The sequence below is a fragment of the Choloepus didactylus genome, chromosome 21 (assembly GCF_015220235.1).
Source record: "Choloepus didactylus isolate mChoDid1 chromosome 21, mChoDid1.pri, whole genome shotgun sequence".
Classification (NCBI taxonomy): domain Eukaryota; kingdom Metazoa; phylum Chordata; class Mammalia; order Pilosa; family Megalonychidae; genus Choloepus; species Choloepus didactylus.
This window is the reverse complement of record NC_051327.1, coordinates 27861256-27887131: the sequence shown is the minus strand read 5'-3', so window position 1 is coordinate 27887131 and position 25876 is coordinate 27861256. Positions and strand designations below refer to the sequence as shown.

At 45.3% G+C, this 25876-nt stretch overlaps 1 protein-coding gene across 11 annotated transcripts in view; it reads left to right on the top strand.

The window, feature by feature from the left end:
* The window catches only part of LMF1 (lipase maturation factor 1), a 148314-nt gene that overhangs the window by 9103 nt on the left and 113335 nt on the right, over nucleotides 1-25876 (top strand). For all 11 annotated transcript variants that reach the window (XR_005213599.1, XR_005213600.1, XR_005213601.1 and 8 more), the window contains exon 3: nucleotides 18452-18462. Coding sequence is in view for 2 of the 11 variants with exons in the window: in XM_037814586.1 (XP_037670514.1) it covers nucleotides 18452-18462 (11 nt within the window). In the remaining 9 variants the exon portion in view is untranslated. The remainder of the gene's footprint in view (nucleotides 1-18451; nucleotides 18463-25876) is intronic.

The following is a 25876-nucleotide window of genomic DNA, read 5'->3' as shown; positions in this document are numbered from 1 at the left end:
CTCCCCATGAGGCCCCAGCCAGCGGCCACCCCTCCCCTTAGTTGCTCACTTCAGCCTCCGTGGCCAGGAGCAGGCTGCAAACCCGAGGCCAGGGCAGTGGCTTTACAAGGAGATGCAGTGGGCTCTCGTGTGCGGCCACTCACTCCCAGACTCCTTGTGTCAGCAGCTTTCCCCCTCCCCGGTCCACATGCTGTCTCCTGCGTTTGTGGTCCCGTTAGAGTCTCCTGTCACAGTCAGCATTCTGTCCCGGATCTCCTGATCCCGTATGTTTTGTTTGTTTGTTTTAAATTTGTATATATTGAGGTTTACCCTTTGTGCTGTGAACTTGTATGAGTTTTGACATATGTCTTATGTTTGCCATTACACAGAATAATTCTACTGCCCTGGGAAACCCTCGTGCTTCAACCCTTCTCCTTCCCCTGAGCCCCTGGCAGCTGCTGGCCTGTTCTCCATCTCTACAGCCTTTTTCAGACTGTCATATAGCTGGAAATGTACAGTGCGTAGCTTTTCCAGACTGGCTTCTTGCACATAGCAACATGCATTTAGGTTCCTCCGTATCTTTCTGTGGCTTGATAGCTCATTTTTCTTCTTTTCTTTTTCTTTCTTTCTTTTTCTTTTGGGGTTCTTCTTCAGTATTGTGTTTTATTCTAGGCCTTTTGCATTTCCATATACACTTTAGAAGCAGTTTGTTGATCTCTACAAGATAGCGTGCCAGAATTTTGGTTGGCATTGCATTGACTCTATAGACCGAGTTGGGAAGAATTGACATCTTAATATCAAGTCTTCCAATCCGTGAACACAGAACAGCTCTCCAGTTAGTTACATCTTTGATTTCTTTTGTCAGTGTTTTGTAGTTCTACGTATCAGTAGTATACTTATTTTATTAGATTTACATCTGAGTATTTCATTTCTTATGTATTGGTAAATGCTGTTGTGTTTTGATTTCAAATTCCAATTGTTCTTTTCTGGTATATGGGAAAACAGTTGATGTTTTTGTATATTAATCCTGTATCCTGCAACCTTGCCGGACTTGTCTGTTAGTTCTAGGAATTTGGGTTGATTATTTGGGATTTCTACATAGAGAAACGTTGTCGAAGAATAGAGAAACACTTTATTTCCTGCTTTTCAGTCTGTGGCCTTTTCGTTCCTTTTCGTGTCTTATCATGCTGGCTGGGACTCCCACGTGACGTCGAGCGGGAGTGGTGGGAGCAGACAGCCCGGCCTCCTTCCTGAGCCTAAATAGGGTGCTAGCTTAGGCTTTTGTGGGTGCTCGTCTGTCCTGCCTCCCTCCCTCCCTCATCCCCTCCCCTCACCTCCTGCTCCTTCTTCTCCCTCCCTCTCTCCTTCTTTTTACTCCCAAAACAAAACCTGCAAGTGCCCGTCCAGATCTGAAGGTGCGGTGGTGACCCACGGTAGCCCCTGGGCAGATGTGCTTTGTGAGCTGGAGGAGGGTCCCCTCTAGTCCTGGTTTTCTGGGCTTTTTTTTTTTTTTTTTTATCATCATTTTATTGAGATATATTCACATACCACGCAGTCATACAAAACAAATTGTACTTTCGATTGTTCGCAGTACCATTGCATAGTTGTACATTCATCACCCAAATCAATCCCTGACACCTTCATTAGCACACACACAAGAATAACAAGAATAATAATTAGAGTGAAAAAGAGCAATTGAAGTAAAAGAACACTGGGTACCTTTGTCTGTTTGTTTCCTTCCCCTATTTTTCTACTCATCCATCCATAAACTAGACAAAGTGGAGTGTGATCCTTATGGCTTTCCCAATCCCCTTGTCACCCCTCATAAGCTACATTTTTATACAACTGTCTTCGAGATTCATGGGTTCTGGGTTGTAGTTTGATAGTTTCAGGTATCCACCACCAGCTACCCCAATTCTTTAGAACCTAAAAAGGGTTGTCTAAAGTGTGCGTAAGAGTGCCCAGCAGAGTGACCTCTCGGCTCCTTTTGGATTCTCTCTGCCACTGAAGCTTATTTCATTTCCTTTCACATCCCCCTTTTGGTCAAGAAGATGTTCTCCGTCCCACGATGCCAGGTCTACATTCCTCCCTGGGAGTCATATTCCACGTTGTCAGGGAGATTCACTCCCCTGGGTGTCTGATCCCACGTAGGGGGGAGGGCAGTGATTTCACCTTTCAAGTTGGCTTAGCCAGAGAGAGAGGGCCACATCTGAGCAACAAAGAGGCATTCAGGAGGAGACTCTTAGGCACAAATACAGGGAGGCCTAGCCTCTCCTTTGCAGCAACCGTCTTCCCAAGGGTAAAACTTATGGTAGAGGGCTCAACCCATCAAACCACCAGTCCCCTATGTCTGTGGTCATGTTAGCAACCATGGAGGTGGGGTAGGCGAATACCCCTGCATTCTCCACAGGCTCCTCAAGGGGGCACTACATCTTTTTTTTTTTTTTTCCCCTTGTTTGTCTTTTTTCTTTCTTTTTTTTTTTTTTTTTTTAACTTTCCCTTCTTTTTTCAAATCACCAGTATGAAAAAAAAAGTTAAAAAGAAAACAAACATACAATAAAAGAACATTTCAAAGAGACCATAGCAAGGGAGTAAGAAAAAGACAACTAACCTAAGATAACTGCTTAACTTCCAACATGTTCCTACTTTACCCCAAGAAAGTTACATAATATAGCAACATTTCAGTGAACTTGTTCCTACTACATCCATCAGAAATTAACAGACCATAGTCATTTCTGGGCATCCCCAGAACGTTAAATAGCTTATCTGTTCTTCTTGGATTATTGTTCCCCCTTCCTTAATTGCTCTCTACTGCTAGTTCCCCTACATTCTACACTATAAACCATTTGTTTTACATTTTTCAAAGTTCACATTAGTGGTAGCATATAATATTTCTCTTTTTGTGCCTGGCTTATTTCGCTCAGCATTATGTCTTCAAGGTTCATCCATGTTGTCATATGTTTCACCAGATCGTTCCTTCTTACTGCCGCGTAGTATTCCATCGTGTGTATATACCACATTTTATTTATCCACTCATCTGTTGAAGGACATTTGGGTTGTTTCCATCTCTTGGCAATTGTGAATAATGCTGCTATGAACATTGGCGTGCAGATATCTGTTCGTGTCACTGCTTTCCGATCTTCCGGGTATATACCGAGAAGTGCAATCGCTGGATCGAATGGTAGCTCTATATCTAGTTTTCTAAGGAACTGCCAGACTGACTTCCAGAGTGGCTGAACCATTATACAGTCCCACCAACAATGAATAAGAGTTCCAATTTCTCCACATCCCCTCCAGCATTTGTAGTTTCTTGTTTGTTTAATGGCAGCCATTCTAACCGGTGTTAGATGGTATCTCATTGTGGTCTTAATTTGCATCTCTCTAATAGCTAGTGAAGCTGAACATTTTTTCATGTGTTTCTTGGCCATTTGTATTTCCTCTTCAGAGAACTGTCTTTTCATATCTTTTGCCCATTTTATAATTGGGCTGTCTGTACTATTGTCATTGAGTTGTAGGATTTCTTTGTATATGCAAGATATCAGTCTTTTGTCAGATACATGGTTTCCAAAAATTTTTTCCCATTGAGTTGGCTGCCTCTTTACCTTTTTGAGAAATTCCTTTGAGGTGCAGAAACTTCTAAGCTTGAGGAGTTCCCATTTATCTATTTTCTCTTTGTTGCTTGTGCTTTGGGTGTAAAGTCTAGGAAGTGGCCTCCTAATACAAGGTCTTGAAGATGTTTTCCTACATTATCTTCTAGGAGTTTTATGGTACTTTCTTTTATATTGAGATCTTTGGTCCATTTTGAGTTAATTTTTGTGTAGGGGGTGAGGTAGGGGTCCTCTTTCATTCTTTTAGATATGGATATCCAACTCTCCCAGCCCCATTTGTTGAAAAGACCATTATGGCTCAGTTCGGTGACTTTGGGGGCCTTATCAAAGATCAGTCGGCCATAGATCTGAGGGTCTATCTCTGAATTCTCAATTCGATTCCATTGATCTATATGTCTATCTTTGTGCCAGTACCATGCTGTTTTGGCAACTGTGGCTTTATAATAAGCTTCAAAGTCAGGGAGTGTAAGTCCTCCCACTTCGTTTTTCTTTTTTAGAGTGTCTTTAGCAATTCGAGGCATCTTCCCTTTCCAAATAAATTTGATAACTAGCTTTTCCAAGTCTGCAAAGTAGGTTGTTGGAATTTTGATTGGGATTGCATTGAATCTGTAGATGAGTTTGGGTAGAATTGACATCTTAATGACATTTAGCCTTCCTATCCATGAACATGGAATATTTTTCCATCTTTTAAGGTCCCCTTCTATTTCTTTTAGTAGAGTTATGTAGTTTTCTTTGTATAGGTCTTTTACATCTTTGGTTAAGTTTATTCCTAGGTACTTGATTTTTTTTAGTTGCTATTGAAAATGGTATCTTTTTCTTGAGTGTCTCTTCATTTTGTTCATTTCTAGCATATGGAAACATTACTGACTTATGTGCATTAATCTTGTATCCCGCTACTTTGCTAAATTTGTTTATTAGCTCTAGTAGGTGTATCGTTGATTTCTCAGGGTTTTCTAGATATAAGATCATATCATCTGCAAACAATGACAGTTTTACTTCTTCTTTTCCAATTTGGATGCCTTTTATTTCTTTGTCTTGCCGGATTGCCCTGGCTAGCACTTCCAGCACAATGTTGAATAACAGTGGTGACAGCGGGCATCCTTGTCTTGTTCCTGATCTTAGAGGGAAGGCTTTCAGTCTCTCACCATTGAGTACTATGCTGGCTGTGGGTTTTTCATATATGCTCTTTATCATGTTGAGGAAGTTTCCTTCAATTCCTACCTTTTGAAGTGTTTTTATCAAAAAGGGATGTTGGATTTTGTCAAATGCTTTTTCAGCATCTATTGAGATGATCAATTGATTTTTCCCTTTCGAGTTTTTAATGTGTTGTAATACATTGTTTTTTCTTATGTTGAACCATCCTTGCATGCCTGGAATGAACCCCACTTGGTCATGGTGTATGATTTTTTTAATGTGTCTTTGGATTCGATTTGCAAGTATTTTGTTGAGGATTTTTGCATCTATATTCATTAGGGAGATTGGCTGGTAGTTTTCCTTTTTTGTAGCATCTTTGCCTGGTTTTGGTATTAGATTGATGTTAGCTTCATAAAATGAGTTAGGTAGTGTTCCATTTTTTTCAATGTTTTGAAAGAGTTTGAGTAAGATTGGTGTCAGTTCTTTCTGGAAAGTTTGGTAGAATTCCCCTGTGAAGCCATCTGGCCCTGGGCATTTATTTGTGGGAAGATTTTTGATGACTGATTGGATCTCTTTGCTTGTGATGGGTTGGTTGAGGTCTTCTATTTCTTCTCTGGTCAGTCTAGGTTGTTCATATGTTTCCAGGAAATTGTCCATTTCTTCTACATTATCCAGTTTGTTGCCATACAGTTGTTCATAATATCCTCTTATAATTTTTTTAATTTCTTCAGGATCTGCAGTTATTTCACCTTTTTCATTCATTATTTTGTTTATATGGGTCTTCTCTCTTTTTGATTTTGTCAGTCTAGCTAGGGGCTTGTCAATCTTGTTGATCTTCTCAAAGAACCAACTTTTGGTGATATTTATCCTCTCTATTGTTTTTTTGTTCTCTATGTCATTTATTTCTGCTTTAATCCTTGTTATTTCTTTCTTGTACTTGGTTTAGGATTGGTTTGCTGTTCATTTTCTAGCTTCTTCAGTTGATCCATTAGTTCTTTGATTTTGGCTCTTTCTTCCTTTTTAATATATGCGTTTAGTGCTATAAATTTCCCCCTTAGCACTGCTTTTGCTGCATCCCATAGGTTTTGGTATGTTGTGTTCTCATTTTCATTCGTCTCTATATATTTAGCAATTTCTCTTGCTATTTCTTCTTTAACCCACTGATTGTTTAGGAGTGTGTTGTTTAACCTCCAGGTATTTGTGAATTTTCTAAGTCTCTGATGGTTATTGACTTCTAATTGTATTCCATTGTGGTCAGAGAATGTGCTTTGAATAATTTCAATCTTTTTAAATTTATTGAGGCTTGTTTTATGTCCCAGCATATGATCTATTCTGGAGAAAGTTCCGTGAGCACTAGAAAAGTATGTGTATCCTGGTGATTTGGGATGTAATGTCCTGTAGATGTCTGTTAAATCTAATTCATTTATCAGATTGTTTAGGTTTTCAATTTCCTTATTGGTCTTCTGTCTGGTTGATCTATCTATAGGAGAGAGTGATGTGTTGAAGTCTCCCACAATTATTGTGGAAACATCAATTGCTTCCTTTAGTTTTGCCAATGTTTCTCTCATGTATTTTGTGGCACCTTGATTGGGTGCATAGACATTTACGATTGTTATTTCTTCTTGCTGAATTGCCCCTTTTATTAGTATGTAGTGGCCTTCTTTGTCTCTCAAAACATCCCTGCATTTGAAGTCTATTTTATCTGAGATTAATATTGCTACACCTGCTTTCTTTTGGCTGTAGCTTGCATGAAATATTTTTTTCCATCCTTTCACTTTCAGTTTCTTTGTGTCCCTGTGTCTAAGATGAGTCTCTTGTATGCAACATATTGATGGTTCATTTTTTTTGATCCATTCTGCGAATCTATATCTTTTAATTGGGGAGTTTAATCCATTTACATTCAACGTTAAAACCGTGAAGGCATTTCTTGAATCGGCCATCTTATCCTTTGGATTATGTTTGCCATATTTTTCCCTCTCTCTATTAATATCCTTTATTGTACCCATACCGAATCTCTTTAGTACTGAACCTTTCTCCAAGTCTCTCTGTCCTGTCTTTGTTTCTCTGTCTGTAGGGCTCACTTTAGTATCTCCAGTAGGGCAGGTCTCTTGTTAGCAAATTCTCTCAGCATTTCTTTGTCTGTGAAAAATTTAAGCTCTCCCTCAAATTTGAAGGAGAGCTTTGCTGGATAAAGTATTCTTGGCTGGAAATTCCTCTCACTCAGAATTTTAAATATATCGTGCCACTGCCTTCTTGCCTCCATGGTGGCTGCTGAGTAGTCACTACTTAGTCTTATGCTGTTTCCTTTGTATGTGGTGAATTGCTTTTCTCTTGCTGCTTTCAGAACTTGCTCCTTCTCTTCTATGTTTGACAGTGTGATCAGTATATGTCTCGGAGTGGGTTTTTTTGGATTTATTCTATTTGGAGTTCGCTGAGCATTTATGATTTGTGTATTTATGTTGTTTAGAAGATTTGGGAAGTTTTCCCCAACAATTTCTTTGAATACTCTTCCTAGACCTTTACCCTTTTCTTCCCCTTCTGGGACACCAATGAGTCTTATATTCGGACGTTTCATATTATCTATCATATCCCTGAGGTCCATTTCGAGTTTTTCAATTTTTTTCCCCATTCTTTCTTTTATGCTTTCATTTTCCATTCTGTCATCTTCCAGGTCACTGATTCGTTGTTCAACTTCCTCTAGTCTTGTACTATGAGTGTCCAGAATCTTTTTAATTTGGTCAACAGTTTCTTTAATTTCCATAAGATCATCCATTTTTTTATTTAGTCTTGCATTGTCTTCTTTATGCTCTTCTAGGGTCTTCTTGATTTCCTTCATATCCCGTACTATGGTCTCATTGTTCATCTTTAGTTCTTTGAGTAGCTGCTCTAGGTGTGTCTCTTCTGGTCTTTTGATTTGGGTGCTTGGGCTTGGGTTATCCATATCGTCTGGTTTTTTCATATGCTTTATAATTTTCTGTTGTTTTTGGCCTCGTGGCATTTGCTGAACTTGATAGGGTTCTTTTAGGGTTTGTAGACCAGTTGAAGTCCTTATCTCTAATTTATCAGATCTACAGCTTTGTGGAGTACACTTTCTCTAACTAACCAGCAGGTGGCGTCCACGAGCCACCTGTTCTCCACAAGCCAGATCTCCCCTGCTTAGCCTTTTTGGTGAGTGGGGGAGTGAGTCTTGTGGGGCCCAATTGGTGTACCAAGCTTGCGTGTGTAGTTGGTGTTGCCTGCCCTGTATGTGGGGCGTGTTTCTGGGCAGTCGGGGAGGGGGGGTGGCCCTAACAATCAAATCTCCCTGATGATCCTAGAGTTTTAAAGCTGCTGCAATAGTCTAACCCTTCAGTTCAGTCCTGCCACAGTTTGTCTCTGCTACTGACCCACAAGTCTTTGGTATTGGCGTATGGCTCCTGAGACTTGCAAGTGGGCCCCTCTTCCAGGCTGTGCACCCCGGGTCCTCTGTTGAGGGATGACTGTGCTATGTCACAGGTGAGTGCCGTCCCCCCAGGGCAGTTCTGGGCTGCTGGGCTGTGTAGGGAGGCTCCCAGTCTGCTCAAATGATGGCTGAATGGGGCTCTGTTAATTCACACTGCTCCCCCTTCCCAGCTCTGGGACATTCAGCTGAGGTTGCAGGGAAGGCTAATGTCCACGCCCAGTTTTGTGGTGTGTGCCTGTTATTTGAAGCACTTCCGTCACACTGGGTTGTCTGGGGCAGCTCTGGGCTATGGGGCTGGCGATGGGCAGGAGTGTTTCCTGTCCACCAGGATGGTGGCTGTGAGCGGACACCCCCCTTTTCTTGGGAAGTTGTGTTGTTTAGTGAATTTTCTCAGCCACTGGATTATTGCCTTTTGTCTCAGAGCTCTCTTAGTTCTGCTCTTGACTTGACGTGCCCAAATTTCAATTCTTTGAAGCTTTCTGTATTGAGCTTCTTAGAGTAATTGTTTTAGAAAAAGCAAAAAGGATTAAAAAAAAAAAAAAAAAAAAGGGCCCTCCTCAGAGATCTAATGGGTTATTGAAATGCTAATAGACAAAGCAACCAGGGCCATTAAGGAAAGGTGCACAGGGCAGAGAGATCAGCCTTGCTTCGGGATTTGCATATGCGCCTCAAGGCCTGATCTCCGCCCTTCCCCTTTCTGTGTTCACCAGAACTCCAAAAATCCTCTGCTTTTATTTTGGAGTTTTTCGTGTTGTTTTTTTTCTATGCCTGTCTCCTCTCTGCTGGGCTGGCTGCTCTCAGAGTCTCTGGTGTCTGGTCTCAGTCTATCTATGGTTGGAGTTTGAATCAGTAGAATGAGTTTCCAATAAGAGCAGCCACTGCAATTCTCCCTTCTCCTTCCTGGAGCTGACAGCCCCTCCTCCCCCGGGACTGAGCCTGGCAGGGAGGGGTGCGGGTCCCCTGGCCGCAAAAACTTACAGATTTCGCTGATCTCAGCAGTTCCACGTTTTCATGAGTGTTGTATGAAGTATGCCCAAAGACAGATTGCTCTGTGGTGTCCAGTCCACGCAGTTCCTGGCTTTTTACCTACTTTCCTGGAGGAGTAACTAAAACATACAGCTCACCAGTCTGCCATCTTGCCCCGCCTCCTCTGGGCTTTTTTATCAGCAGCGAATGTTGGATTTTGTCATGTGCCTTTTCTGTGTCAACTGATATAAGCATGTGGCTTTTCCGCCTCCGTCTGTTGCTGCGGGGGTTAGACGACTGAAGGCGGAATGTTGCCCAGCCTCACGTACTTGGCGTAAACACCACTTGACTGTGACATGTAATTCTTGGTATCTGTTGTTGGGTTTGAGTTGCTGACGTTTTGCTGAGGATTTTTACACGTGTGTTCGTGAGATACTGTCCTGTGGTTCCCTCTCTTGGAAGGTCTTGGTTTGGCCTCCGGTAATGCCGGCCTCGAGGGTGAGGCAGGCCGGGCTCCGAGCTTCGGTGCTGGGAGGGGCTGAGGGGAGCGAGGCTCGTCTCCTCAAGCGCTGGAGAGTCTCCAGTGAAACCGTCTGGGCCTGGGGCTTTCTTTTTTGAAAGGTTATTGGTTATTGGTTCAGTTTCTTTAATATGAGAGCGAGCTGTTGTGGACATTTGACGGATGTCGTTCCAGTCTCGTATAGAAAAATGAAGATACTTGAACAGCACAGCGGGGGCCTCTTCCATGTCGATAGTTCCCCGTTGCTCCACGTGTGTCAGCCACCTGGGAAAACTGGATTGCAGCACACAGCATGTTGGAGACGTCGGACTCCTGCCTCAGAAACGGGACCGAGGGTACCACGGAGGGTTTCGTTTTCAAAACTGCAGATGAGTCGAATGTATTAATTCATTTATGCCCTAAACAAGTGTTTCTTGGGCCTTGACTTTGCTCATTGAGGGGGAACACTGATTCCGGCCAGATGCAGCCTCTTGCGGATCTCAGGGTCCCTCAGGCCCTCAGAGAAGCAGAAGTAGCTCCAGGAAGGGTTCTTTGTGCCGGTGTAGATGTTTCCGGTGTGGATTTTGGCAGTGATTGCGCCACAAGCTGTGTGAAATACTTGGGCATCTTCTGATAAGCCAGCGGCCACGTGAGTTTACCTTTGGAAGTGAGCAGACACACAAGGCCTGTCCCGCCGGTGCTCACGGGTGTGAGTCCGTCTCAGGCGATGTTACCCCAGGCTCCACTCTAAGGGCCTGCCATGGGGTAGAGGATGAGTCACGGGCCCCAGGGCCTCCCCTGGTAGAGGTCACTAAACATAAGGCAGATACAGAGCTGAAAACCAATGGTGTGATTAAAATGAAATGTTAAACACGTTTGCCTGAGCCAAAATAAGGTGGGAAAGGAAGAACAGAGGATAGAAATTAGATGGGACAAAGAAAATAAATAGCCAAACGGTAGAACTAAATCCAGCCATATCAATAATTACATTAAATGTAAACAGATTAAGCATTCTGATTAAAAGGTTTAAACTAGATAAAAAAGAAATCACGTGCGGTTTTGAGAGATGCACTTTAAATATAAAGACCAGAGAGGTTGAAAGAAAAGAGATGAAAAAGTGTATACCATGTAAATGTGCTAGAAAGCTAGAGTGGCTGTATTAACCAGACAAAGTGAGAATATGTAGAGATGTCTCGTGATGATAAAAGGGTCATTTGATCATAAGACATGACAATCAAAAAGGCACCACGTAACATAGCTAAAAAATGCATGAAGCGAAAATAGAACTAAAGGGAGAAATACAGATTCACAGTTATAGGTGGGGATTTTAACATCACTCTTTCAATAATTGATAGAGCAACTGAACAAAAAACGTGAAGAAGGATATAGAAGATCAGAGCAGCGCCTGACTGATGGGTCTCTTTGCTCCTGCATACTTCAGGGTGTATTTCCGAAGAGGAAGGATATTCTTTTACGTGCCCGCAGGGGTCAACTTCAGCACGCTTAGCGTGGATACAATACTGTGACCTAACCTCCGGCTCATTTCCAATTTTGACCCAGTAATGACCTTTGTAGCATTTATTCTCCAGCCTGGGGCCAGGAATTGGATTTGGTTGTCCTGTGTCTTTTGTGTACTTTAATCTGAAACTTGTGTCTTTCACGACATTGCCTTTTAAATACTACCCCTCACAATCATAGAGTTCCTTGCTTGGGATCTGTCCGCTGTTTCCTCGTGGTCAGATTCGGGTTGTCTGTCGCATACTGGGAAGCTGCTCAGGTGCAGCACCCTTCCCGGGCACACAGCCTCGGCCTGCTCCTCTGGGGGTGTCAGGACAAGGTGTCCGGTTCCACACTACAGCATTGTTGTTCTCCCTGCAGATCGCCTTGCTGCTCATCAGACTTTTCCCTAGATGTAGCTTCTGCTCCTGAGGCTCGCCTGAGCTAACCTTGCCAGCCCCAGCACTGGCTTCACACCCACAGAAGGTGCTCAGCATTCTTCTGTGAGCAGAGCCCTCCCTTCTCTGTGGCCTATCTGCCTGTCATCTGTCAGTCGCTCATCACTGTAGACTAATGGATTTCTCTTCTTTCAAGAGTCTCTCTCCCATTGCTGTTCTTAATTAAGGTGTAGAAAACTGTCTAAGGTTTGGCCAGTGGGTGCCTCTTCAAGCTGGGTTCAGGGTTCCTGTGACATGGCCCCATAGTCTGTCACTTTGTAGTTCCTTACTTTCTGGCATGAGATGATCCGGACTGGCCTTCCACTCCCCTCCAAGGCCCTGAGCCAGCCGTTTCTCCAGGGAGCATTCCTGGGCAGTTTACATAGGAGAAATCAAAACAAAGTCCACAGAAGGCTTGTACAAGGATGGTCACAAAGCTGGAGACAACCCAAATATCTCTCACAGGTGAATGAATAAACAACTCATAGCGTATTTGTTTAGTGAACTAATACTCAACAACAAAAGGAACAAACTGCAGATACAACAACAACATAGTGGATATCAAAAACATGACTCTCGAAACAAGAGAGGTACAAAACACTTTCTCGGATCACCATGGAATGAAGCTGAGATCAGTAATAGATGGAGGACTGGAAAATTCACAGATTATGGAATACTCTTAAACAACCGGTGGATCAAAGAAGATATTACAAGAGAAATCAGTAAATATCTCGAGGCAAGTGAAAATGAGAACACAACATATCAAAATGTATGAGACGCAGTGAAGGCAGTACTGGGAGGGAAATTTACTGCCTTAAATGCCTATATTAAAAGAAGAACTAAAATCGAAGACTTAATGACACACCTGGAGGAAGTTCAAAAAGAATAGCAAACTATCCCCAAAGCAAACGGAAGGAAAGAAATAACAAAGATTAGGGCAGAAATAAATGAAATTGAGAACAAAAAAACAATAGAATCAACAAAACCAGAAGTTGGTTCTTTGAGAAAAATCAATAAAATTGGCAGACCCTTAGCTAGACTGACAAAGAAAAAAAAGGAGAGGGAGAATGCAAATAAATAAAATCAGAAATGGGAAGGGGGCCATTACTACTGACCCCACACAAATAAAAGAGGTCATAAGAGGATACTATGAGCAGCTGTATGCCAACAAACTAGACAACTTAGTTGAAATGGACAACTTCCACAAACACATGAACAACCAACACTGACTCCAGAAGAAATAGAAGACCTCAACAAATCAATCACAAATAAAGAGATTGAATCAGTCATCAAAAACCTTCCAAGAAAGAAAAGTACAGGACCAGTTGGCTTCATGGGTAAATTTTACCAAGCATTCCAGGAAGAATTAGTACCTATTCTGCTCAAACTCTTCCAAAAAATTGAAGAGGAGGGAAAGTTACCAAACTCATTCTGTGAAACCAACGTGTCGCCCTAATACCAAAGCCAAAGATATTTCAAGAAAAGAAAATTATAAACCAGTCTCTCTAATGCATATAGGTGTACAAATCCTCAGCAAAACACTTGCAGATTGAATCCAGCAGCACTTTGAAAGAATTATACATCACTATCAAGTGGGTTTTAGCCCAGGTATGCAAGGGTGGTTCAACACAAGAAAATCAGTCAATGTAATTAACAAATCGATTAACAAACTGAAGGGGGAAACCACATGATAATCTCGATTGATGCCGAAAAGGCATTTGGCAAAATCCAACATCCTTTCTTTATAAAAGCACTTTGAAAGATGGGAACAGAAGAAAACTTCCTCAACATGATAAAAGGCATATGTGAAAAGCCCACAGCTGACACTATACTCAATGGGGAAAGACTGCTAAGATCAGGAACAAGACAAGGATGCCACTGTCATCACAGTAATTCAGCATTGTACTGGAAGTTCTAGCTAAAGCAGTTAGGCAGGAAAAAGAAATAAAAGCCATCCAGATTGGAAAGGGAGAAGTAGAACTTTCACTATTTGCAGATGACTTGATTCTATATGGAGAAAGTCCTGAAAAATCTACAACAAAGCTACTAGAGCTAATAAGTTCAGCAAAGTGGCAGCATACAAGATCAATGCACAAATACCCGTAGTGTTTCTATATGTCAGCAAGGAGCAGGCTGAGGAGGAAATCTTATATACAGAAAGTACAAAACATTGCTAGAAGAAAACAAGGAAGCCCTAAGTAGATGAAAGGACATCTGTGTTCATTGATTGGAAGACTAAATATGGTTAGCATGTCAGTTCTACCCAAAATGATTTACAGATTCAGTGCAATACCAATCAAAATCCCAACAGCTTACTTTGCAGAAATAGAAAAACCAGTAGTCAAATTTATTTGGAAGGGCAAGTGCCCCGAATAGCTAAAAGCAGCTTGAGAAAGAAAAATGAAGTGGGAGGTCTCATACTTCCTGACTTGAAGCATGCTGCAAAACTACAGTGGTCAGAAGAGCATGATACTGGCAAAAGGCTAGATACACCGACCAATGGAATAGCATTCAGAGTTCAGAAATAGACCCTGTCGTCTGCGGACAACTGATGTTTGACAAGGCGACCAAGTCTACTCAGCTGGGACAGAACGGCCTCTTCAACAAATGGCGCTGGGAAAACTGAATATCCATATCCAAAAGAAGGAAAGAGGACCCCTATGTCACACCTTGTTCAAAAGTTAACTCAAAATGGATCAAAGACCTAAACATTAGAGCCAAGATCATAAAACTTGAAGAAAATGCAGGAAAATATTTTAAAGATCTTGTGATAGAGGGTGGTTTCCTAGAGCTTACACCCTGTGCCAGTTTGGATGTGTTGTGTCCCCCCAAACGCCATTATCTTTGATGTAATCTTGTGTGGGTGGACCTATCAGTGTTAATTAGATTGTAATTCTTTGAGTGTTTCCATGGAGATGTGCCCCACCCAACTGTGGGTGATGACTCTGATTGGATAACTTCCATGGAGGTGTTGGCCCGCCCATTCAGGGTGGGTCTGAATTAAATTACTGGAGCACTATTTAAGATCAGACAGAAGGAGCAATCTGTTACAGCCGAGAGGACACTTTGAAGAAAGCACAGGAGCTGCAGATGAAAGACATTTTGAAGACGGCCATTGGAAGCAGACTCTTGCTCCGGAGAAGCTAAGAGAGGACAAACACCCCAAGAGCAACCGAGAGTGAGATTTTGAAGAGGAGCTGTGGCCTAGAGAGGAACGTCCTGGGAGGAAGCCATTTTGAAACCAGAACTTTAGAGCAGACACCAGCCACGTGCCTTCCCAGCTAACAGATTTTCCAGACACCATTGGCCATCCTCCAGTGAAGGTACCCGATTACTGATGTGTTACCTTGGACACTTTATGGCCTTAAGACTGTAACTGTGTAGCCAAATAAACCCCCTTTTATAAAAGCCAGTCCATTTCTGGTGTTTTGCATTCCGGCAGCATTAGCAAACTAGAACACACCCAAAATGTGAGCAGTGAAAGAAGAAATCGATAGATGAGATTCCTCAAAATTAAACAACTGTGAGCGTCAAAGGACTTTCTCAAGAAAGTAAAAAGGCAGCCTACTCAGTGGGAGAAAATATTTGGAAACCACATATCTGATAATACCCAGAATATATAAAGAAACCCTACAATTCAACAACAAAAAGACAACCTAATCAAAAAATGGGCAAAAGTCATGGAAAGACACTTTTTCAAAGAAGAAATACAAATGGCTAAAAAGCACATGAAAAGATGCTCAACTTCACTAGCTATTAAGGAAATGCAAATGAAAACTACAATTGGATATTATCTCACACCTACTAGAATGGCCGTTGTTTTGTTTGTTTGTGTGTGTTTATGTGTTTAATTTAGTTTTATTGAGATATATTCGCATACCATACAATCATCTGTGGTGTACAATCAGTGTTCACAGTGCCACCATATAGTTGTGCTGGAATGGGCATTTTTTTAAAAAAACAGAAAACTGCAAGTGCTGGAGAGGATGTTGAGAAAGAGGCACACTTACTAACTGTCGGTGGGAATGTGGAATGGTGCAGCCGCCCTGGAAGGCAGTTTGGCAGTTCCTCAGGAAGCTAAGTATGTATTTGCCATGTGACCTGGCAATCCCGTTACTAGGTATATAAGCGGAAAAACTGAAAGCAGGGGCAGGAATAGACGCTGCACACCGATGTTTATAGTGCATTATTTACATTTGCCAATAGATGGAAACAGATCAAATGTTCATCAACTTATGAATGGATAAACAAATTTTGATATATACGTATGATGGAATATTATGCAGCTGTAAGACAGAATAAGGTCACGACGCATGCAGCAGCATGGACAAACCTTGAGGACATTATGTTGCTTGAAATAAGCGAGAAACAAAGGGACAGATACTGTATGGTCTCGCTAATGTGAACTAACTATGATGAGCAAACTCTGAGAGTTAAATTCAAGAGTACAGGTTATCAGGAGATGGAAAGAGGGTAGAGATTGGGCAATTGATGCTTAAAGAGTATGGAATGTTTAATAAGGTTTATTGTAAAGGTTCAGAGATGGATAGCACAATACCGTGAGTGTAATTAACAACACTGAGTGTGAGTACGGCTAAAAGAGGAGGACTAGGGTCGTGTGTGTCACCAGAAGGAAAGCTGGAGCCTAAAAACTGGAACTGTGTAACTCAGCGAAAACTAGAGTGGACAATGATGGTGGTTAATTGTACAAATATAAGAAAGTTTTTACAAAGTAGAACAAATGCATGTCACTATTATAATGAGGTAGGTTATGGGAAAAAATAAAATTAATGCAAACTAAGGTCTATGGTTAACAGTAACTTTGTAATATTCTTTCATTAATGGTAACAGAGGCATTATACCAAAGCTAAATGACAATAATAGTGGAATATAAGGGAGAGGTATGGAATATTTTTTGGAAGAAATGGGAATGTTCTCTTATTGCTTATGGTGGTGAATGCATAACTATATGCTTATACCAGGAGCCATTGATTGTATTCTTAGGATGGATTGTATGGTGTATGAATAAAACTGTATAAGAAATATTTAAAAAAAAGAGAGAGAGAGAGAGCTCCTCCTGGCCGATGCTCCTTATATAAAATTGGATCAGGCAAAACTAACGTGGTGAAGCATCTCAGCATGAGCTGCCCCTCGGGTGGTGCTGACTGGGACGGGCATGGGGGGACTTGAAGCAAGTTTCAGGGTGTCAGGGATGTTTTATTACCCTGCTGTGGGTGGGATCGCAAGTGGACGCGTCTGTGGGGAACAGTGCTGCTAGGACTTGGGCCTTTCATGTATGTAAAATTTACCTAAAACAAACTCTGGGGTCACCGTACTCTGGTTGGTAGACGATTTTTCTCGTGGTTTGCTTAGCAGTTCTGCAATTACCTCTGCGTGTTCCCGGGTGGAGCGAATGCGGGAACACAGTCTACAGGACAGGCGCCGGGCCTCGCCGTGGGGGGCAGCCATTGTGGAGGGGAGGGGAGACCAGAGCGTCCGTTGGGGCGACCGTAGTGTGAATTAGCTTTGTTGGCGAATGTGCATCAGCACTTGTGACGTATCCACACCTGCTAGTGGGTCATGGGGAGGTGTGTGCACATGGTGCGTGCGGTTGTGTGTTTGTGGGTGTGGAGGCGTGACCTGTGTAAACGGTTCCGCTCTGTCTGCTGAGGGGCCTGGAAGCAGGGGTGCACCTGGCTCCACCTTTGTGGCTTCTGAATGCCGTTCCCCACCCGGAGAAGCCTCTTGGAGAAGTGGCCGCTTCTGGAGCTGAGGCAGGAAGGGCGGCTGATCTTGGGACTTCTGGTTGCCCCCAGAGCACCACCCCACGTCTCATCACCCTAAAAGAAACACCATACGCACCAGCAGTTACTCCCCGTCATCTCCCAACCTGTCCCACTCTCGGCAGCCACTCTCCTGCTTTCTGCTTCTGCAGACACTTCCTGTAAATGGAATCGCACACCGTCTGTCCTTCTGTGTCTGGCTTCTTTCATTCAGCAGGATGTCCTCGAGGTTCATCCGTATTGTAGCGTGAATCGGTGCTCTGTTCCTTTTTGTTGTCAGATAATAGCCAGCGATGTTTGTTCAGGGTGGCTGCGGTGATTTTCACTCTTCAATCCAAACAGTAGCTTTTGTCGTTGATTTGGGCTGGGGAGCATGACATGACAGAACCGAATCCCGGGGTGGGAGCACCATATGGTCTTGGACACAAATCCCTGGTCCCGTCTCAGCTCAGGACCAGGGATTTGTGTCTAAGACCACATGGCGCTCCCACCCCAGGATTTGGTTCTGTCGTATCATAGGAATTTATGTACTGGTGATTTGGGTCCTTTAAACACTTTTGGGGACATCCTCTCAGAGAACAAAGTAAATTATGGCGTCATGTACACTCCGTTTGGTTGTTCTACTAAGATTCTGTAAGTTAGAGCTAGCTGTGGAGGCAGCACCCACCAAATCCCAGTAACTTAAGGCCCCTTTTCTAGTCATCTGTGCTGAAGGTAATGGGCCCCTTCAAACTTTTCAAATTCCAGGGTCTGGCATTTTTCTGTGGTATTTCACTGAATTTAAACTAAGGAAAACTGAGTCTTACGTTCACTCATTCCCAGATTATCCCCAGTTGGCTTGCTGTGGGGTGGCCCCGTGTAGACTGCCTGGGCTGAATTCTGCCCCAGCTCCTTCCCTCGGGGGGCAGTCTGGTGACACGTGGCTTCTTGCTGCCTTTTGAGGGCCGTGGCAGTCAGCGCTGACCTCTGCCTCTGGTGACCGTCGGCTCCACTCCTGGGTCACTGTGGTGGGCTGTGCCTTATGGGTTGATGGGGTGCTTTAACTGATAAATTTTTTGATGAATCATGCCAAAATTGTAATGCGTTTTTTTCCTTTTGTTTTTCAGGTATTCTTTTGGTAAGTGAAAATGATTTAGAGAAAACTCTCCGTGAGTTTAGCATTATGTGTTGGGGTATGTATCTTTTGTGCATTTTTTTGCTGACTTTTCTGTATGTTCTTGCTTGTGCATCTATGTTCTGCTTTAGAGGAATGCAGCTCGTTGTTTGTTGATTAGTATGATGTTTGTTATTTACCAGGGGAACTCTAACCCAAGCCGATCTCCTCGCCCACAGCAGTCAGTAGTGCAGATGTGTGAACTCATGCACACATGGATATGCTCCATAACGAGCATACCCGTGAGCATCAGTAGCTGCCCCCCCAACCCAGTCTTTGGGTGAATAAAAGGCGCTGTGATAGTTGCATGCACGAAAAGGGTCCTGCAGGCCTGCCCTCCTCTGCATGTGGCCCATTGTCCTCCAGTGGGCACTTGAGCCTTGTTTCAGTCTCCGCACACACGAGGGATCTCCAGCATGCACCCCAGCCTGTCCACACTGTAAGTGAACACACAGAGGAGGATTCCTGTTCGGAGACCAGGTAGGCGGTGGCACCATGGCCACTTGCCTGTCTGGCTGGGGGTGAGAGGACAGGGCCAGGCGAGGAGAGCGATTGCTCCTGCAAGGAGGCACAGGCCTGGCGAAGGCCATGGACACACCGGGGGCTTGGAACCCGCCCTGTCTCAAGGGTCCTTGGGAAGAAGGATGCCCACGTTTTCCAGACACCAGGATGGGAAGTGGGAGAGGCAGGGTTTCCAGCCTTCTGTGATCTGTGTGGCCCAGAGGACTCTGAGACGCGTCCAGGGCAGGAGAAGCCGGAAGTGCACGCAGACATCGCAGGTCCCACTCCTCATGCCCGTGGCCTGGGCTGCTTCCTTCCTCGCGTTGGGGGTGGGGGAGGATTTCCTGCCTTCGCTGGAGCCTTCGCGTGCTCCCTGCACAGGGCTCCACCTTAGGAGCACGCACTTCCTGTGTGCGGGGGTGCCTCTGCATGCCTCCGTTCCTTCACAGTCAAGGAGCACCATCAGGGCCGGGGGCTCCACGGGAAACAAATGTTGTCCTTACATTTGTGGGGCTTATGGTCCAGACTAGGGAATAAAATGGTGTGTCCCTTACTGTCATACAGTTATTATGGTAACAACAGAGAAAAAAGTCTGTAACATGTCTTTTTAAAAATATATTTGGGAATTCCGCTTACAGTATGGTGGAGTAAGCTCTACACAGAATGGCCCTGCTATAGGGAACTTTTGTAAACGTTGGGGAAGGTGGAAAAAAATAACTTCCTAGGACTCTGGAGGGTGAGCAGGAGCAGGAAGATTCTGTTCGGGAGCTGGAACTTGTTTTCCTGTTTCTGGGGCTTGAGCCTGATGGCAGACCTCCGTCTTGGCATGATGTGGGTGGCTGAGATCTGATGGGGAGTTCTCTTTCTGGCCTGAGGAACCAGAGAACAGATCCCAGGGTGGCCAGGGCTAGCAGAAAGTGAGTGGGGGGCTCTGGGAAGGAGAGAGCCAGAGAAGGGGAACCGCACATCCCACGTATGGACTCTTCCCCAGGCTCCGGGTGACCAGGGCCACGCGTGTCAGGGCGGACGAGAGCAGTCCAGACCCAAGGCTCCCTGCAGGCAGGGCAGAGCTGACAGCTGAGTCTACTCATGCCATTTGCCTGCTACAACAAAATGCGAGCTCTCCTCAGAGGAATATAACAGAATTCAGGCTCTTCACAACTTAACATTCAGTGTCCAGGGTAGAATTATGCAAAACAAAATGAGGAAAACATGGCCCACTCTGAAGGGAAAGATGGTCAGCAGAGGCCAGCCCCGAGATGACCTGGGGGTTGGGATTTTCAGACACGATCTTTAAAACAGCTATCATAGCTGTGCTTCATGAGGCAAGGGAAAATAGGCTCATGGTGAATGAAAAAAAATAAGAAACCTCAGCAAAGAAAAATATAAAAAAGAATCCAGTGGAAATTTTGTTGCTGAAGAATACAATATCTGAAATAAAAAATTCACTGGATTGGCTAAATAGCAGAGTGGAGATGAAAGCAGAATGAAGATGGATCAATAGAAATTATCCAGTCTGAAGATGAGAGAAATAAAAGATTGTAAAAGAATGAACAGCACCATATGGACCTGCAGAAAATATCAATAGGTTGCAAATATATGTCATTTTACTCCCAGGAGGAGAAGCTAGATAATAGGACAGAAGAATCCCTATTTGAAGAAATAATGGCCAAGATTTTTGCAGATTTGATGAACTACATTAATGTATAGATTCAAGAAGCCCACTGAACCCCAAATAGCATGAATACAAAGGAAACTATACCTAGGCATTTCATAATGAGTATTGAAAACCAAAGAAAAAGAAAAAAACCTGAAAGCAGCCAGAGAAAAGTGACATGCTTCCTACAGGGAGACAGTGATATGAGTGTGTGAGGATGTCGCAGCAGAAGCTCTGGAGGCCGCTGGGCAGTGGGACGGCAAGGTTACGGGGTTGAAAGACGTCAGACAGGAGAGAGCGTCCGAAGGCCCGGGAGCACGGTAAGCCTCTAACGTCAAGGTCATCAGAGCCCCAGAAGGAGAAGAAAGAACAAGGCAGGAGAAATATCTGAAGAGATAAAGCCTGAGAATTTTCCAAAATTAATGCAAGGGAGCACATCCCAGATCCAAGAAGCTCAGAGAGCTCCAAGTAGGAGGACACTCACACCAGGGGCCTGGGTATGCTGTGGCCACGCTGCGGAAAACCAGAGTTGAAGAGAAAGTACTTTGTGCAGCCGGCGGGGAAAGACATGGCGGAGGAGCAAGAGGGTGACAACATTCTCTGCATTAGAGACTCTGTAGGCTGGGAGGCTGCGGGGCAGCGTCAGTGCCAGAAAGGAGGGGAGGGAGCCACTGGGAACTCTGAGTCCTGTACCCGGAGAAACTGCATTTCCGCCACACGCGCCCTTTCCAGGCCCGTGGGTGTGAGTGCAGCCCTGTCTTCAGCCTGGGCGGGCAGGCTGGTTGTCGGTCCTGGCCAAAGACTGGACGGCGGGGAAGGCCTCTGCCTCCCTGTCTGCCTTCTCCGGGGCGACGAGACTTGCCACCAGAACCCTTGAGCTTCTGGTGATACCTTTCTACTGTCCTAAAAGGTCTCTTGTCGAGTGCGGAGGGGTTTGGTGCCCGTTTTGCCCCCGGGCCGTCAGCGCTCTGCTGCCTCCCGCCCACTGCCCGCAGCGCCGTCCTCACTCCCGTTTGTAGATGAAAGTGGCGCTGCAGGAGATGAGCGTGCTGTCCGTCGGCGAATAAGGAAAGGCATGGCGCTTGTCATAATGCAGCGCGACTGTTGCCGTCTCTTGTGAAGCGTTAATGTATTAAATATTGCTGAGCGTTGCAGGATGCTGTTTGCTAACACTGACTTCAAAGACTGTGTCTAACAAGTGGTGAATTCAGCTCGCCTGTAAGTGCTGACCATTTCCTGCTCCCCTGCAGGAAGTGTGCTGTGTGAAGTCCAGGAGCTGGGGCTGGGAGCCGCTTTCAACTCCAGGCTGTTCCTGGGCATTTGGAAAGAAGGCGGGAGCCTGGAGGGCGGAAGCAGCGGGGGGCTGGGTGCACGCTCGGCTGCGGCTTCCGGGAAGGGCTCTTCCAACTCTCCTGCTAGGCCATGGCGGCCCTCGGCCTGCGCCCCCCGAATCTGCGCTGTGCCCCTGGTTCCGCAGGGCAGGACACTCCAGGAAAGGGCTCCTGGTCCACCCAGGTCGGCCAGGCCGGGGCTCCCGAGGGCCACAGTGGTCATTTTCTCTGGGCGCGTCCTGCTGGACTTGGATGTGTCAGGTGTCACTCTCCCTTGAGTGTCAGCTCCCACCCTGGCACTGACTGTGCCAAGACATCTCTGCATCAAGGACTCGGAGTATCTTATTGCTCAGATGGGCACAACCTGCTGCCTAAGTGTGTTTTGTGGAAGCCCTAGGAGTGGCCTTCTGAGGGACCACACTTCCGTACTGTTGGTTCCTTTTCCTGATTGCTGTGCTGTCACCACTGAGAGACCTCTGTGTGGGGGGACAAGGGTCTTGCCCCTTCCACAGCACCATTGTCCAGGTGGGGGCTGGGGGACTGTTCCGGTTTGCTGATGCTGCCAGAATGCAAAACACCAGAAATGGACTGGCTTTTATAAAGGGGGTTCATTTGGCTACACAGTTACAGTCTTAAAGCCGTGTGTCCAAGGTAACACATCAGCAATGGGGTACCTTCACTGGAGAACACCAGTGGCGTCTGGAAAACCTCTGTTAGCTGGGAAGGCACTTGCTGGTGTCTGCTTGCCCCCAGGCTGCGTTTCAAAATTGTCTTCTCCAAAATGTCAGCATCAGCTTCCAACTGCTGACTTCAAAATGTATCTCTAAGCTGCTCTGAGTTCCTTCTGTTTGTCAGCTCTTTTATATGGCTCCAGTGATTTAATTAAGACCCAGGCTGAATGGGCGGGGCCACACCTCCATGGAAATAATCCATTCAGATATCACTTACAGTCGGCTGAGTCACATCCCCATGGAAACAACCCAGTCCAAAAGATCCAACCTGACCAAGACTAAATACATCTGCCTTCACAAGATCGCATCAAAGAACTTGGTGTTTGGGGGACATGATACATCCAAACCGACACAGGGACGGAGTGTGTGCAGGTGGGGCAGGGGAACAGAGTGTGCAGGTGGGGCCAGGGACAGCGTGTCCAGGTGGGGCTGGATGTTGCCAGGCAAGGCTGGGCTCCGGAGGCCCGGGCTCCAGGGTGCCCGGGCGAGGACCTGAACTCATCCCGGGAGGGTGGGCATCGAGGAAGGCAGCAGCCCCAAGGCTGGGCTGTGTGTAGAGGGGCACTTTCATCTGACAGAATTAATTGGCCATGTTAGGGCTTGATGTCTTTAGGATCCTTCATCATTTTAGTAAAACCTTCATGTTGAAAGAGGAGGACACGAGGAAGCGAGAGCCTGGGGAGTGGGGGAGGACAAGGCTGCGCTCTGAGGTGCTCCCTGCCGTTGGCCCAGCTGGGTGTCACCCTCCACAGGTCCCTCTTGCTGTGGGGAAGGTCACTTGTGGGTGGCTCCTCCCCTCCTGCAACTCCGATTTTAAACACCTCATGTGTACACACACACGTGCGCAGGGGTGCACACATCTCTCCTGCTTTCCAGCGCAGCCTTCCCACCTGTTTTACCTCCTTCCCCTGATGTTAACCGCATGGTTGTATCCTCACTTAACTTTGCACATGCTTGAATCTATATTACTGTGTACGTGAACACGGGTACCTGGCACCCGTGCACCTGAGCACACACACACCTGCACACACGTACACGGGCACACATACCTGTAGACATGCACACCTGCACGTGCATGCACCTGCACACACTAACAAGTGCGCACATCTGCACGCACACTTGTGCACAGGCATGCCTGCACTCACGTACACCTGCACATGCACACACTTGCATGCACCTGCACACACCTGTGCATACCACACACCCGCACACACAGATTTAAGGGGACAATGCTTGCTTTACCCAAAAGGGCCCATACTATACATATTTCATTTTCTTTGTTTTCATTTAGTAATATCTGGTGGAATACACTTGGTTGAACTTTAAAGCAACATATTTTTAAGACCATTTTTTCTTGTTCATGTGATCATTAATATTTTGCTTAGTCTTAATTTTCTCTTGTTACATCTAGTTAACCATTTTCATTTTTAAAAACATGCTTGTGTCTTTAATATGTAGAGTTCCGAAATACTTGAGAAGTGTTTTGTTGCTGCAGTTCACACTTCCAGTCCTGAATCCTTTGGTTGGCTTTTGCCTGTAGCTCTTTTAAGTTACTTTTATAATTTTTTAAATGAAATTGTATAGCTCCGAGTGTAATTAATTACAATAGTGACAGCAGGCAGCTTTGAGGGGTTTCCTCTGTGCCAGGTGTCGTGATTAAAGAAGAGGTGTCATCACCCCCATTTCCAGAGGGGACGCGGGGGCCCTGCAGGTGCCTGGAGACTTCCGAGCCCCTGGGGAGAGGGCTGTGGACCTCGAGCACGTGCTCCCCGCTCTCCTCGCGCCATGGTCTTCTCTGGCCAAGGCAGGGCAGAGTGGCCTCCGGTTTTGCTGCCTGTCCCTCGCATGCAGCGTCCCTCCTTGTCCCCGGGGTCAGAACAGCCACAGGCTGCTCTCCTTTATGGGTCTTTTCAAGAACTGGGTCTACCTGTCAGATTGTTTCTTCATTCTAGCTCATTAATTTTTACTTTTTTATAGTTTGCTTCCTCCTGTGAGGAGGGGGTTCATTTTATTGCCTTGTCAGATCTTGAGCTGATTGTTCTGCTCATGTATCCTCAGTCTTTCCTGACCTCTCTCCTTGGCCGTTCCCCTCGGCCGAGACCCCGGGGCCCCTGGGTGAGGCCGTGTCTGCTCCACTGTTGATTGCCTCTTGGGACACAGCTGTATTTGGAGACACACTACCAAAATCCCAAGTGCTTAAGGTTTTAGAAGTTTTCTTTTCCTACAAATTTCTGATATACTGCACCATGGCCAGATAATGTGGCCTGAAGGTTGTTCTTTAATTAGTTTTTAAAAATCAGATAAGAAAATCCGATTGTCTCACCCCGCCTGCGACAGCCCCAGCAGTTCCCTGCCGCGCTCCCCTGCCCTCGGCCTGCTCCCTCCTCTGCTTCTGGGGTTCACCTGCAGGACTCCGATAAGGGTCTCTGTGGAGTGTTCCAGCAGGTCACGGTCAGGCCTCACCTCACCTCAACCACAAGTGGTCGGGTCTTCGCGCACCCCTGTCTTCTCCGCTCGCCAGCTCAGGGTAGTCGTGTTGCCAGTGTGAGTTTTGATTAAACTAATGAGCAGTCTTGACATGATTGTGACTTGTAAATAGTGTTGACTGCTGAGCCAAATGGTGAGCTATAATTATTTTCTTTTTCTCTTACTCTTTGTTTTTCCTGGAGTTAATAATTGCCTCTTCTTTTTTGGTTTCCTTAGTTTTTCAACTCTGATTATCTCTTACCAATTAGTTCCAAATTCAGTAGCCTAGCTGCTAACCCTCTCCCGGTTCCGTTGTTTACAGAATCAAGCACGGTAGATAATGCGCTGATTCCTCCTTCCCCTTCGTGCAGAGTTCAGCTCTGGGGCAGGTGCTCCCTGGGCCCATGGGTGTGGAGATTGTGGTTAGGCCGGCTGCCTTCGTCCTGTTGGCGGATGTCCCTCTCCCTGTCCTCGGGGCCCTTCCGAGCCGGGCTGGGATGGTACACAGCTCAGACGACGGCCTCCACCTTCCCCACCGTGGCCTGGAGCGGTTCTCTTACGAAGGATCACGTGTTTAAGTCCTTGTCTTGATCACTTTTGCACAAAGACCCCCACCTGTGAGGCAGGGCCTCCCCTTTACCTGACCCACATCAGTGGTTGTCTGTGCACCTTTGCGAGGCACACAGTCCGGG